Source organism: Octopus bimaculoides, chromosome 10 (assembly GCF_001194135.2).
Source record: "Octopus bimaculoides isolate UCB-OBI-ISO-001 chromosome 10, ASM119413v2, whole genome shotgun sequence".
Classification (NCBI taxonomy): Eukaryota; Metazoa; Mollusca; class Cephalopoda; order Octopoda; family Octopodidae; genus Octopus; species Octopus bimaculoides.
The window spans coordinates 45,341,544-45,356,882 of NC_068990.1; the positions used below are offsets into that span (position 1 = coordinate 45,341,544).

The window sequence follows — 15,339 nt, forward strand, 5'->3', positions numbered from 1 at the left end:
TGTGTTTGGTAAGCAAGCTACTTACCACACAGCCACTCCTACGCCTACTACCAATCTGTCAACTGGCAGGAGCCAGATACCCGTCTCTATGGGGTTCACTAGGTTCTGTACCATCTTTTCCCTGCAAGGCTAAGCATTCTCTAATCTGCCCTGATGACACCTTCCCATATTTTCTTTGTTCTACCTCAACCAACACATAGCATACTTTTTTTATATCCAACATACATAATCTATTACTTACACTACTCATTTCTCTCCAAGCATCAACCAATCTTAATTTGTTTTGGTTTTGCATTTAGAAATGTCTTCCAGTTATTTCCTCCTGAATTCATCTAGTCAATTGAAAACCACACTATTTTTTGTTTTCTTACTTTCTCACAGATGAATTCTCAGAAAAATTAGCTGGTGAGCAGCTGTAGCAAATTTCACATATGCAAACATGAGATAAAGAAACTAAAGGACTTTTTACACATTTCACATGTATCCTCTTTTCCACCAGATTTATACAACTACTTTGGTAACCATGTCGGTTAATCTTCCTTTTTTAAAGTTATCTCAAAACAAAATTGGTCACCCATGTTTTTTTTTTTGTCTCTTCCTATTTCTTGTTTTAAAACAAACTGCTCTTTTGTTTCCAATAAGAAAATGGATTTGCTCATTCTGAGCACTTGTCTTAACCACGTGAACCAAAATGATGGAAAGTGGATCTTCAAAATTATTATTCTGGTTATTATTAACTTTATTTATTTTTATGTTTTAAGAATACAATTTTTCGTATATTTTGTGTGGAGGGAGGAGAGAGAGGAATGAACTCAAGTCTAACAAAAAAATCTATGAAAATATACAAACAATAGCCTTCTACTAAAATGTAAAAGTACAAATTCTCGTTAGAAATTTAAACATTTTCAGTTAGCCGTTAATGATTTTCTTTCAAAAAGCTATTTTTACCTGACATTTAATTATAAAGAAAAAATAGTGAAGAAAAAAAAATCAATTTCAGTGTCTCGAGGCAAACAAGTCGGTTTGTTTTCTATTAATTGAATGTCATGATCCACTTTAGAGACCTTTTGAGAAAATAGATCTTTCATCGCTTTGAGAACGGCGAGCAGTCTTTGAAACCGAAATCAGACACTGGCATATACTATAAATTCAAGAAACAAATAACGTAGAAGACACATGTAGGAAAAGGACAATGACAGAAGCTCTGTGTGTGTGTATGTTGGGATAAAATTACTAGTTCACTCTGAGGCAATACGCAGGATAAAATTTTTATTCTGCAATATTTATATAATTCTATCTTTTGTTTTAGCGGTAGTTGAAACTATTATACTACACTTGGTCATGTGTTTTATGTGTGTATATTATACCAGCATGACCGCAGCCACTTGGCTGAAACACATAGATAAATAAATAAAACATATATATAAATATATATATAGAGAGAGAGAGAGAGAGAGAAAGAGAGAGAGAGAGTACACACGCATGTGTGTATGTGAATATATACAGCTGTGTAAGTGTTTGTGTGCGTATTTATGTGTCATATGTATGTTGCAATACTGATATTAAACAACACATGAGCTATAAATCGTTATTTTGCTTTCTTTTACTAATAAATAGAACAAATTAATGTGGGTGGGCATATGTGGGTATACATAAAAGAAATAATAACAAAATTGAAAGATAGGCATGAAATATGTTTAATCCCCAAAATAAATTGCTAAATTATATTTGGAAAACATGCTTATCGATCACTTAGAATCACTTTAAAAAAAGCTAGAATTATAAAACAAAACTACATCAACGAGCAAGGCCATTTAAAAGGCAATGAAAATAAACCACTAGTGACATTCTCTATCAACACAAAGACCTAATTTTTATCTAACACCACATAAGTTTGGGTTTTCTTTTGTAATTCCCTAATTTCATTTTTTTAATTTTTATCGTTAAGTTAAATCTCGTCCATAGTTCAATCAAGTGTGATATTAGAATTTGGAGAAAATTTTTGTGAGATTTAACAAAAAATCCTGGTCAATGTAATAAGATGGTCGAGAAACGGAAGAGAAGGTGTTAGAAATATAGAAGAACAACATTTAAAAGTGAGGGAAGAGAAAATAAAAAGCTATCAATTATTATAAAGGAAATAACAACAACAACAAAATTGAAAAGAAAGGACTTGTCGATATGAAGATATTACAAATCTGAAAATACATGTATTAGATGTAAATCAAATATTTACAAATATGAAGCTTATTTGCCACAAGGACATCAAGGATGATACAAAGACGAAACAACAAAGGCAAAGAGAGAAACGGAATACTCCATAAATTATAACTATGTGAAACAATAAACTATGTAGCAATACACATATATAGGAATAAAACATAATTAACACTCACCTCGGACACTGCTCATTTCTTCATTTATGTCGTAAAGGAATTGGGTATGTAATTCTACTGCTAATAATAATAGTTAACCCCGAGTGTCAGAGGTATTTACAGAACAAAAATAAATATAAAAATAGCAAATATGAACTAACTAGCAGCAGTTCTGGTTCGATGATGATAATTAATTATCTATTTTATACATATATGTAATGTATATAATATATACATACACACACAGACATATATATATATATATATAAGTATATATATATGTATGTGTGTGTATAAATCTCTAACACACGCACCTTCTCTCACTCTTTCTTTAAACAACTTCAATCTCCTGCACTCGCTCTCTCCTCTCACTGATACAAAAGGAAAGAGACAGTACAATGGCGATAATACAAAATACACATCAGACAGTGGGAGGAAGAAAAAGCAAAGGCGATTAAAGAAGTAAAAAAAAGGTGTTGAAGATTGAGTGAGAAGGAAATGAGGGAAGAGAAAATGTCGCTCAACGACGGATGACTTGTGGCGTCCTCTAGCGACAACGTACTCGAACTACTACAATTACAGTTCTTGGATCTATTAATTTCATTTTATAATTGAACAAAGTACCCGTTTGGAGGAAAAACGTAGCTATTTTTTTTTTAATTTTAGCATTTTTTTAAAGTTTATATTTTTAAATTAATTCTCCTTGCGGTTAGAGATGCTTAAATGCTCCCAATTTTCTTCCGAATTTGGAGCATTTAATACCTGCTTATTTTCCATCAGTATGGAAGTAATGAAGTTAGGATCATTAATTGATTTTTTATTATTATTATATTTAATGTTCATTGTAAAAGTGTTTCTATTAACCATTGATGAAAGACTTAGCTCCCTTAGATTTACATTTATGGTTTACACAAAAATAAAATATCGTTTCGTAAAAATATTATTCCTAGTTTTCTATTTATTGTGTACATTAAGGCTTTCTTTAAGACAAAGAATAATAATCCTTTCTACTATTGGCCCAATGCCTTAACTCTGGGGGGAAGGGGCCAGTGGATTACATCGAAAGGCAATGACGACGTCAGAACGTAATGAATCGTAAGAAATACCGCACATCATCTTTCTGACGCTCTAATAATTTTGCCAGCTACAACAAATAATGATTCTTTCTAACTTTGGCACAATGCCAGCAATTTTAAGGGTGGGGACAAGCCAATTACATCGATCCCAGTACTTGACTAGTACTTTGTTTTATCGTCCCCGAAAGGATGAAAGGCAAAGGTGACTTCGACAGGACTTGAACTGAAAACGTAAAGAATTAAAAGAAATGCTGCTAAGCATTTTGTTCGATGCACTACCGATTCTGCCAGCTTACCAATGATTTGTTTATTAACCACGAGGGTTTACATTAGGAAAAACATAATGGACAGTACAGGACAAAACAAAGAATAATAATAATAGCAAGAGCATAAACCTCCGCCAAAGGCAACACCAACATCCTCTCAACGATTAGCCATAGAAGATTTTTAAAATGAGAATTTCTGAAATAAACTCGACTGCCCTCACAAACGAGAATGCTAAAAATTAACCCGACTGCTCTCAAAAATTAAGTAAAAAAAAAACAGGAAAAATAACCAAGAATCCTTGTCCGGTACCGGATCGATCCCAAAGTCTAGTCAGTTTGTGCCAGTCACGAGGTCAAACATCCCTGAAAGTTTCATCCAAATCCATTCAGCAGTTCTTGAGATATCTTGTCCACAGACAAACAAATAAATATAACTGAAAACAATACCTCCACCTTCGCCAATGCAGAGGTTTCAAATTTTGCCACAAGGGCAGCAATTTTGCGGGAGAGAGTGAGTTGATTACATTGACCCCATTGTTCAACTGGTACTTAATTTACCAACCCGAAAAGGATGAAAGGTAAAGTTGACCTCAACAGAATTTGAACTCAAAATGTAAAGACGGATGAAATGCTGCTCAGTATTTTGCCCTTTGTGCTAACAATTCTACCATCTTGCCACCTTAATAAAAATAATGATGATGATGGTGGTGGTGATGATGATGATGATGACAAAAGCCCTGATGCAGTACCAGGCACTGGCACTCATGACTTCTGATCTTAACTGATTGGAAGTGTTATCATGTACATTGTTTTTGTTTTGGTATATAAGATGGGCTACAACAAATATTCTGCTCAGTACCACAGATTTGCTTGTCAGTTGTTTGACCTTAACCAGTTGAGCATGTCCCTTAGTGGCTGACGATATGTGCAACTCTGATCACGAGCGGAAGTAGTTGCGGAGCATCATAGCCATGTGTTGAGAGGAATTCTTTGAGGGTTTGGATAATTCACCTTTGGAAACATGGGTGTTTTGTTCAACATCCTTATACCTTATTCAGAGACCTTTTGAGTGGGATGGGCTACTCAACCTGAAGAAAATTCTAACTGGGCCCCCACCTGCAAGGTCATGTGCTGTTTATCTTGATATGAGATCACCGTGTCATGCACTGCTCTCTTACTCACTCAATAATAATAATGATAATGATGATTTATTTACCATCAGGGCAAGGGATGAGAAGGACAGTACAAAGATAAACATACAGTGTGAGGGTTTACATATAATGAAATGATAAAAGTAAAATTAAAAGTATTATTATAAATATATAGAAAGAATACACGGTTTTCAATAAAATAAAGAAAGAAGAATAGTATCCAACAGTAAAAAGGAAAAAAAAAGGATGATAGTGATGCAGTTCTCCTAATACAGGAGGACCTCTAAGAATAATTGAGGGACCCTAATAATTTCTTTTATTAGCCACAGTGGTGTAAATGAGGGGCACAATCACAAGGACAGAAAAATTGTGTGGGGATTTACATAAAGGATGGGAAGAAAGAAATGGAAAAGACAATGAAATGCAATAAAAGTATACAAAGTACAGCGTGTGTCAAAAGTAGCACCCAGTTTCTGGGAAGTCATGCCTTTCTTTGTTATTTTGGAGGTTATTACAGACAGTTTTGAAAGTTATTAAATTTGGATTATGTATCATGTTAATATTCATTGATATCCCAACCCATAAAACAAGGATTAGAAGTATCTCCCAGTTGGGAAGTCAAATATATCAACCCTAAAACAGCAGTTGCCCATTACTGTTGACTTGCCCTATATGTAATACTGCAGTCCTCCTGATACAGGAGAAACTCCAGCAAGGGCCAATCAACTTAAAATGGTCAATAAGGGCTTGACCAAAGAGGAAGGTGTCTTTCCTTAATCCTTTCAGTCTTATTCCACCACACATCCTCTTTCTCTATAGCCACTTGATAGAATACTACCTACTCTGCCTTGTTAAAAGTGGGTAGTGGGGATGATCCTCAAATGACCAATGGTCAGATTCATCCAACACATGTTTGACACGACTTCTCTACAAGTCAACAATACTCAGGCACTGCACAGGTGAATGCAGTAGTTTCATTGCTCTGTAAACATCTCAGGCAATTCCACCTGTAGAGTTTATCTGGAACCAGCAGTGCTCCTTCGTAGCACTACCAGACCAGGGATTTCTAAAAATTAAGGTGTGGAGTAAAGTTTATGCAATAAAAAAGAAAAGACAAGTGAATTTCTTTGGAAAAAGAAAATATATGGAAATGTTGTCGTTAATGTTCAGAAATATTAATGAAAAAATGAATAAAATTGGAAAAATAATGTGTAGAGATTGATGTGAGGAGGAAGCAGTGGTGGGAGTAAGTAAAAGATGGCCTTAGGGCATGAGGACACTGGGAAGTTACCGGGGGACCCTAATCTCTGTATATTGTATTTTTCTATGTAGGATCTTCAATACACCGCTTTGTCTGAGTAGTTTGTACGGTATGCAAGTAAAGAGGGGTGGAGTTGCTAAACTTTGAAGCAGGAACCAAGTTAGTTGAAATAGAAAGTACAGGGAGCAGGTCAAATCAAGCTTTGTTTCCCTTACCTTTCCATAAGAGCTATCCTTCCCTTCTAAGAGAAAGGTGTCTGTATCTTCTCCTATACTCACCTTCTTGTATCTTTAAGATACTCTGGCATATCATCACCACCTGCTTTATATTCTTTCCAACTACACCCACTTACCCAGGGTAGCCTTGTATCTCCTCTATAGCAGGAGACTTGGGCTTATACTTCCTCTCAACATTTGACTAACCCTAACCCCTTTCAAATACTACCCCCATTTCTTGAAGCGGGTTATTTTTTGTCCTTTCCCTCCCTTTTTTCTTTCTCTCTTTTTCCCTCATCTTGCAAGTTACTTGGTATCCTCACACATGCCAGTGGCATGATAAAAGCACCCAGTACACTTTGTAAAGTGGTTGGTGTTAGGAAGCGTATCCTGCCATAGAACAACAATGGAGTTTGATGCAGCCTATTAAACTGTCCAACCCATGCCAGCATGAAAGTGGAAGTTAAATGAAGATGATGATGAATGCTGGCAACAGACTGGAGTCTGCAAAAGCACCCAAGGTACCAGGTGGAGATGTTAAATTAAGTCTATCATCCAAATAGGCCATGGTGGTATTTGAACTCAGAATGCAAAGATCCAGAACAAACACTACCAAGCTCAAATGTTTCCACCAGTCCATTGATTTATAATGATACTTTATTTATTGACCTCAGAGGGGTGAAAGGCAGAGAGAATGCAAATCAAGCTATGGACACACAATATGAAAAAGTTCTGGACTAGTTCTGTAGTGTGCCAACAGATGGCAGCACATGGTTGTGTGTACAGTGAGAGCTAGCAGTGACCTTCATGAGGCTGTGTTTACTTCGCAAGTTGTGAAATTTGTGTTTTTGAGATCATGTGTACACTGTAGTCTGTGATTTTTGTCATGGACAGGAAGCTGGAAGGAAGAGCCAATGTGAAATTATGCATTAAACTTGGGAAGTCTGCTACAGAGACATTGAGCATGCTTCAGCAAGCTTATGGCAATGAACCAATGAGTCGTACACAATGTTTCAAATGGCATGGGTGCTCAAAAGCAGACCGTACCTGAAAGATGATGAGTGATCTGGAAGGCCAGCCATGAGTGTCACCCCTTGGAAATGTGGAGAAAATTCATCATTGGAGGACAATCAACAACACTGTTGATGTTGTTTGTCTGTTGTATGGATCTGTGCAGGCAATCCTAACATCCATGAAGAATTAAATTCTTCATGACACCAAACTCTCCTCATTCATGAGTTTCTTGCCAAAAACAACATGGTATTGCATCTGCACCCACGCTATTCACCAGATTTAGCAAGATGAAATGTAACTCAAAGGTCACATGTCTGAACACCATTGTTGAGATCAAGAGTGAATTAAAGAAGGTTCTCAACTTGCTTACAGAAAAGGACTTCTAGGCCAGATTCCAAAAGCAGCAGGAACACTGGGACCAGAGTATTGCTGTGCAAGATGGCTATTTCAAAGAAGACGATGTTAAAACTTAGGTAAATGATTTATTGTGTCTGGGGAGAGCCATTCAATTTTAGTGCCTTATTATTTAACACACTCATCAATTCGATTTCCACTCATTTACTTATTTGCTTTTTCTAAAATTTTCGTTGTGTCTTGCAACCTTTTCAATAGACATTGACTCTGTCCATTATCAGAGCTGCGTTCTTTTTGTTTGTGTGCATGTGTATACACATATGTATGTATGTATGTGTGTGTGCCTGTGTATGCATATATATACGTATGCATGTGTGTACGTTTGTATGTATGTATTCTGTATATTCGTGTGTGTGTGTGTGTACACACAAACACATGAATATGCAGAATGCATACATACAAATGTACACACACGCATATATATATATATATATATTTATATATATATATTACTTTATGTATATATTAATATTATCTCAGTTTAAAAAAACCTTGACAATGTAAATATGTTAATAGTTACCATGGGTAGCAAAAATCACACAAAAAAACCTGGATATCACACCCGTTTTATAGGTAGAGATACCAAGTTAAACGATGCATTTTGAGTAGATATGAATAATAACAATAAATGGAGCAAAACGCATATAAATAAAAGTTCCTTTAATTCCTACATATGTTTCAAAATATATGTGCACTCTACTCCAAAGAAGTAAGAACTGCTGGAATTGCACATATATTCTCTGTCAGCGAACCAACATATAGAAGCAAGACAAATGCGAAATGAAAGGTTACTTACGAGTTATAATATTATAATATTATATGGCCAAGTAAGTGACCGTTAGAAGTAAGAATGCTGGATTACATAGAGTTATAATGGGAGGGGGGCTGTAAACGCTATACTAAAGGTTTAAATTAAATGATTAAAATGGGAGCTGGGCAAAATGGATCACAGTAAAGTAAACTGAAGCCGTAAACTATAAGCTAATATATAAACTATGGGCACCCCAATGTATTCATCATGTTTATGTGTAATCCCAAATGGTTTGAGGTAATGCGGGAACTTCTCCCACTGCCATCAGCATGATATTATTGCCAGCGTTTTCAGGCAGAAGCTGGCTAAGCTAATTGATTTAATCAAAAAAGGGCAGGTTTTGGGGCCTGTTAAGTGCCACATGTATACTGTTGAGTGGCAGAAGAGAGGGTTACCACACGTGCACATTTTGGTTTGGTTGGTCACTAAAATAGACCCTACAGTTCTAGATGACATCATCACAGCAGAAATCATGGACCCCACTGCTGACCGGCAGCTGTACGACATTGTGAAGGCACACATGGTGCATGGTCCATATGGTCCCTGTTTTCAACAGTTCTCCTCATGCCACAAAGACTATGTGTGCACTAAATGATACCCAAAGAGGTTTGTGGAGGAGACCCAGACTGGTGGCGACGGATATCCACTGTACAGACGAACGCGGCCTGAGAATGGGGAATTCACTATGACGTTACGGGGTCATCAAGTTCATAACAGATGGGTGGTCTCATACTGTCCATTACTGAAGAAAATTTTCAACGCTCATATAAATGTGGAGTTCTGTCATTCAGTAAAATCAATAAAGTACATATGTAAATATGTTAACAAGGGTTCTGACGCTGCCATGTTCACTGAGCATGAAGTTTTGTAACAGCACATTTGCTGCCGTTGGTGGAAAAGGAAGATGCCGTATTCACCTGTGAACGTTTTACACACCCTTCCAGGACTACCTACCAAATTGTGAGAATGATAACACAGCTTTTTCAGGGCCACCTCACATTCTATTGTTACCCCCTTCTGAGAGTGTTGCAATGCACTTTGCAGGGCTTTCTATCCAGTTGCAAATCGATTGGTTCGGTGTAAACTTATATCAATCTTTGCCTCAATAATCATAACTGAGTAGAATCATTAAGAGTACTTTAAAGCAATTAAGCCCTGAGCAACTCCGGGCACTTCTGCTAGTGTGTATATACACACACATATATATACAGAGAGAAAGAGATGTTTTCTGTTGCTATCAGAAATTTTGAAGTTTTCAAATTAAGTGAAAATTTTCAAATTTGGTATATTAATGTACTTTTTCACACTGAATCCAATTTGGGGATGCATTTACTCCAGAAAAATGTTAGAGAGCTTTAAAATTTGATAATTTTTACCCAGTCAGAAAACAGGATTTAGAAGCTAGCACTTTCTGCATGGTAGCTGTTTATATGAAAGTAAATATTATGACAAATTTTTAAACAAAATGAAAGCAATTACATATCATATCAAGGGAGATGAGAAATATACATATACAAACAAAGAGTGATAAAAAGTATGGTAAAATATATATAGAGAAAGAGAAAGCGAAAGGCATGAAAGAGAGAGAGCCTGACGAATATAGATGTGTTTGTGTGTGTGTGTGTGTGTATATCATCATCATCATCATCATCGTTTAACGTCTGCTTTCCATGCTAGCATGGGTTGGACGATTTGACTGAGGACCGGTGAAACCATATGGCTACACCAGGCTCCAATCTGATTTGGCAGAGTTTCTACAGCTGAATGTCCTTCCTAACGCCAACCACTCTGAGAGTGTAGTGGGTGCTTTTATGTGCCACCGGCACAAAGGCCAGTCAGGCAGTACTGGCAATGGCCACGCTCAAAATGGTGTATTTTATGTGCCACCCAATAAGTCTTCGCAAGCTGAGTTTCATGTCCAATGAAGGAGATGATGTTGGCATGGGTTTCCTAGTCATTCAATAATTTATATTTCTTCAAGTATGTTGAAATAGTTATCATAAAATGGTGTCAGTTTAATCAACTATATTTCTCATGTACAAAATCATTGTAAGTTGTCAGTGTACATAACTAGTATGAATAATTGAAGTTGTTGAAATACAACTAAACTCTGAATGAGTAGACCCATGATCACAGGTATATAATCCGTAGCGATATTACTAGCAGTATATCTAGGACTATATTATCCAACCTAGTTGTTCTTTATCTTAAGGACAATATAATGAGGTAGATTTGGTTGCTTTTCTGGTAGTTCGAAGGACACTAAGGAGCCAACGATCAATGATAGACCCATAATCAAATGTATTCCAGCTATGACTTCCATCTTTATTTCAGTCAGCGTCTCTGAGACAACGTTGTCCAATGTATTTTTTCTGTATTAAAAAATGGTTGGTTACTTGAACCAGACATGACAGTTATTTCTAGTAGATCAGATGACCCCTGTAGGAACTTCCCGTTAACTTTGTATTGATAGTTATCCTTGTATGTGGGTGTTATTGATTTCTGTCATAGACACGAAGGCTCAAAATTGAGGGAGGTACGCAATCGATTTAACTGGTCTCAGTGTATAACTGGTATTTATTCTATTAACCCTTCTCCATAGACGACAGGCAAAGTCGGCCTGCGTGTAATTCGAAGGAAGAAAGTGTGATTTAATTAAATACCAGACGATATTTTATCAGTTGCTCTATCGATTCTACCATCTACAAATGTAGCATGTGGATGGTATTTTCGTTATTTCCAAGTGAATGAGAAAGCTTTATATTAGCAGAATCGTCATAGTATTTGGTTTGGTCTTTTTCTTTTCTGAGTTTAGAACTCTCTGATGTTAATCAACTTTGCCTGTCGTCATATTTCTTGGGGTTGATAAAACCAGTCGAGGATCTTTTTTAAAACGGGGGCCACATTTTTCATTAATGTTTTACGTAGTGTTTTTGGTACCGAAAGACTTTCAAACTTCGTATACTTATCTATTTTGTGTTATAGAACAGAAAAATATTTTTGTATTCGAATATATTTCATGTAAAAAATTGTCTTATTTCGATAATTTCAACCAATCACTGACGTCCATTCAGCCGATATACATTAAGTGCCGACTACATAAACAAACGATTCTTCGTTTTATTTGCTTTTTTCATTTTAAATTTGCTTTAACCCTAACCCTAACCCTAACTCTAGGGTTAGGGTTAGGGTTAGGGTTAGGGTTAATTGTTTCAGAATCGTTTGTTTATGTAGTCGGCACTTAATGTATATCGGCTGAATGGACGTCAGTGATTGGTTGAAATTACAGAAATACGACAACTTTAACATGGAATAATTTATGGATTTCTTTTTTTTTTTAAGAAGACTAAGAGAAAAAGATGTTTTATATGACACATTCTACCAGTGTTCCAAGTTCCAAAGTGTTTCGTTAATGAAAAATGTGGCCCCCGTTTTAAAAAAGATCCCCAGTGGAATTTAGAGGATCATATATTCCTTCCTATCAAGCAGAGATTCCTGGAATTATTTTGGCGCGGAACCGATTTTACAATTTACAAACAATTACGGAACGGACAATCCTCGCCCTCTTAATTTTAATCAGATATTAATAAAACAATTGTTTTAGAGAGAGAATTTATTCATATAAAAGCATTGACTCAAAAAAAAGCGTAGTGTAGTCTAATCGAAACACTGTGTGATATGTAAAGTAAAACTAATTCAAAATATCGAAGAATAAGATAACTCCATATAAACAACATTCAAGCTTAGACTACTCTGATAATGGTTAACTTTCCAGTAAATTTTTTCGATTTACTTTCGACTTAAGGAGCGGGTTATCTAGAGAACGAATAATTTTGAAGTTTCGATCGTCAAATTAGTTCAAAACAAATCAAAATCCATTGAAAAAACAAATTCACCTTCAAAGTGAGACAGGTGTAATACAAATTCTCCCTCGTTATTTTGAAAATGATGAATAGCATTTGGCTTTTTAAAAAATCCAAATTTTAAAATTAAATTTTACTAAATGGTATTTTATTTCGCAGAACCCCAGATCCCCCCCCCCCCAGAACATTGGGATCCCTCGGAAGCCAGTTTGAAATATATTGCTATAAAGCATTCTATATGTGCATGGAATTTTATAGAAGAAAATAATGCTATCAGCGTCATAGATATACAAAAGAGTCGGAAAGTAGAATATATTATGTTCGGCAAGCTGATTGAATAGTTAGGATGTTGATCAAAAATGCTTAGTTGACATTTCTTCACGTTCTGAGTTCAAATTCCGCCGACATCAATTTGGCATTTCATCCTTTACGCAGCCGATAAAATAAGTACTAGTCGAGTACTGAGATCGACATAAACGAATTAGAAAGAAAATTATGTTGCTGTAATGAAGAGACATTCCTTCTATCTCTCCCTTATCTAAGAGTCTTGCCTGAGACATTAGATTCACGGCAAAGTAATTATTCAACTTAATGAACTCTTCCTATAAAAAAAATTAACTATTCTGTTCATTGGTTAATTTTTTTAATAAATGTTATTATTGTGCGTTGTTATCGATAATTCAATCTAATATCTCTACAATGAAACAAGGAATGAAGTAAATACATGTTATCTCCCTTTATCAGAACATGGCTGAAGACGAATTAAGTGTTTTAGCTGAAATATTCTGTCTGCCAGGAGAACTGACTCAGTGGTGTACGGTCTTGTTATCTTTGTGGTTTTTAATTTTTAAAAACTAATCGTTTCAGATAATTTTCATGATAATTAATGTCTGCATTAGGCTTTCGTTATTTTTTTGTTGTTTATATATTTATATTTTTCATAAATGTCCTCTCTCCGGTGTCAATTACCATTTCCTTGTAAATGTGTTTAAATAATTTCATTTATACATAAAATAAGGATTCCGATGAGATTTTGAAAAAGCTTTCGCTATTTCTTGAAGAAAGGAAAGGATTTCCATATGAGATAAAAGGGATTTACATATCACATCAATAACATTGAAACATGTAAACAAAAGAAAATCTAACTTTTACCTCCTGTTCCAGAGTTTGGTTAAGAACTTCGCTTCGTAGTCCCCTGATTTCGAGTTCGCACCTAGGACAAGCGTCTTTTATCAAGGTCTCGGGTTACTCAATACATTTTGAGTAGAATTTGGTGGAAATAGAAACTACGTGGAAACCTGTCGTATTATTATATGTAATGCAATATAACTTTCGCCGATATTTATGAGTAATGGTTGGTGGAAAAAAAACCCGAAGAACCGGTGCCTTGGAAAAGAAGTCTGTTGTGTCGGACCAAATTTATCGAAGTAAAGCAGTTGTCGCATGCAATCCTTTACGTCTAGAAGAACCCTTTTTCGACTGACCACTGATATCGAACTGGTGACCAGCTTGTGGATTTTACCTAATTTTCGTCATAATTTTTAGGAAAATGGACATCTTTTAATGAAATTTTATATAAATACCGGCCATATATCTTAAAAACGGATAGATTACGATTATAAAGAAATTAGTGGGAGGAACTTTTCCCGTGGGGTGGGGAGAGGACTTTCGGAAAATTCACATTATCCGATTTTTCCCTCATAGCTTTTAGGAAAATGGATATCTTTTAATGACATTTCATATAAATACCTTTCAAACGGCATAGATTACGATTATAAAGAAATTTGTGAAGAATTTTTGTTCCTAGGGGGTGGGGAGAGGACTTTTGAAGAGAAAGAAATTCATAAATTATTTGGGGCTAATGCAATTTCGCACCTCTCCTTGAAAAATGTATTTTGTTGAAAAACTTTTTCTGGATTCTTACTTTTAAGACGTCGGAGATTACGAATATGCAAAAAAAAAAAAATTTAACCCCACCCACCCCTTAAATTTTTGAACTTTTTCGAAAATTTTTTCCTATTATGTTTTAGATGACGGAGATTCCGAATATGCAAGAAACCACGTTTTCAAAATTTTTAATTCAATAAGCATATAGATATGTGTATAAAGAGATAGATATGAATGTATTCCTGGAGCTAGAAACAATAGTAACACCGTCTTCTATAGGACTGCCACATTTAGTTGACAAATATATTTTATGAATAAACGGACAGGGATAAATAGATAGACAGATAAATAAATGGATGAAAAAGTTCAAAATTAAAATTTTTTGTGTATTTGTAATCTCCGACTTCTAAAACGTAGGAATCCGAAAAACTTTTTTCAAAAAACTGCATTTTTCAAGGAGAGGTGCGAAACTGCATTAGTCCCAAATATTTTTTTTTTGCTTCATTGTAATGGAAAAAAAGGGCAAAAGTAAAGTGGTCAGGGTTTTTATTACACCGAAAACGGGTGGTGTACGTATTCTATACCTCCGCTGGAGGTATATTTTTCGTTTGAGTTATAGAAAAACGTTTTACAAAAGATAGCATGTATAATGGTGAGAGAAACAAAGGCACTGTCATGCTATTAGCTGTCAGAAGTGAAAGTGCTCACTGCTAGTGAAGTATCTGTCTGTCTGCCTGCATGCCTGTTGCTGGCCTGTCGATTCTTTGGCTACTGACAGCTAATACCATGACTGGCCGGAGCGAGCTATATGTCTGTCTGTCTGTCTCTCTCTCTCTCTATCTATCTATTACTCGAAAGTTATTGGAACAAATTTGACACCTATATCCATGCGTTTGAAAACACAACACAGAGTATAAGGGTACTCGCGTCCGCGCTAGCTAGTCGTGAGTGGTCGATCCTATAAACTTCATTTGTTTTCTATTTTGATAAATTCTCTCTGTTGAAA

At 35.5% G+C, this 15,339-nt stretch overlaps 2 protein-coding genes across 12 annotated transcripts in view; one reads left to right on the forward strand and one right to left on the reverse strand.

Moving 5' to 3' along the window:
- Positions 1-13,744, reverse strand: part of LOC106867842 (YTH domain-containing protein 1) — a 64,680-nt gene extending 50,936 nt beyond the window's left edge. For 2 of the 10 annotated variants that reach the window (XM_052971155.1, XM_052971152.1), the window contains exon 1: positions 13,599-13,739. Coding sequence is in view for 6 of the 10 variants with exons in the window: in XM_052971150.1 (XP_052827110.1) it covers positions 2,397-2,412 (16 nt within the window). In the remaining 4 variants the exon portion in view is untranslated. Of the gene's footprint in view, positions 1-2,396; positions 2,942-13,598 lie in introns of those variants that run through there. The other 8 variants (XM_052971150.1, XM_052971149.1, XM_052971153.1 and 5 more) reach the window with 5 other exon arrangements.
- The window catches only part of LOC106881980 (RWD domain-containing protein 3), a 16,128-nt gene continuing 13,941 nt past the window's right edge, over positions 13,153-15,339 (forward strand). The window contains exon 1 of one of the 2 annotated variants that reach the window (XM_014932514.2): positions 13,153-13,260. In XM_014932514.2, the coding sequence (XP_014788000.1) occupies positions 13,194-13,260 (67 nt within the window). In that variant the 5' untranslated portion in view covers positions 13,153-13,193. Of the gene's footprint in view, positions 13,261-14,167; positions 15,278-15,339 lie in introns of those variants that run through there. The other variant, XM_052971160.1, reaches the window with a different exon arrangement.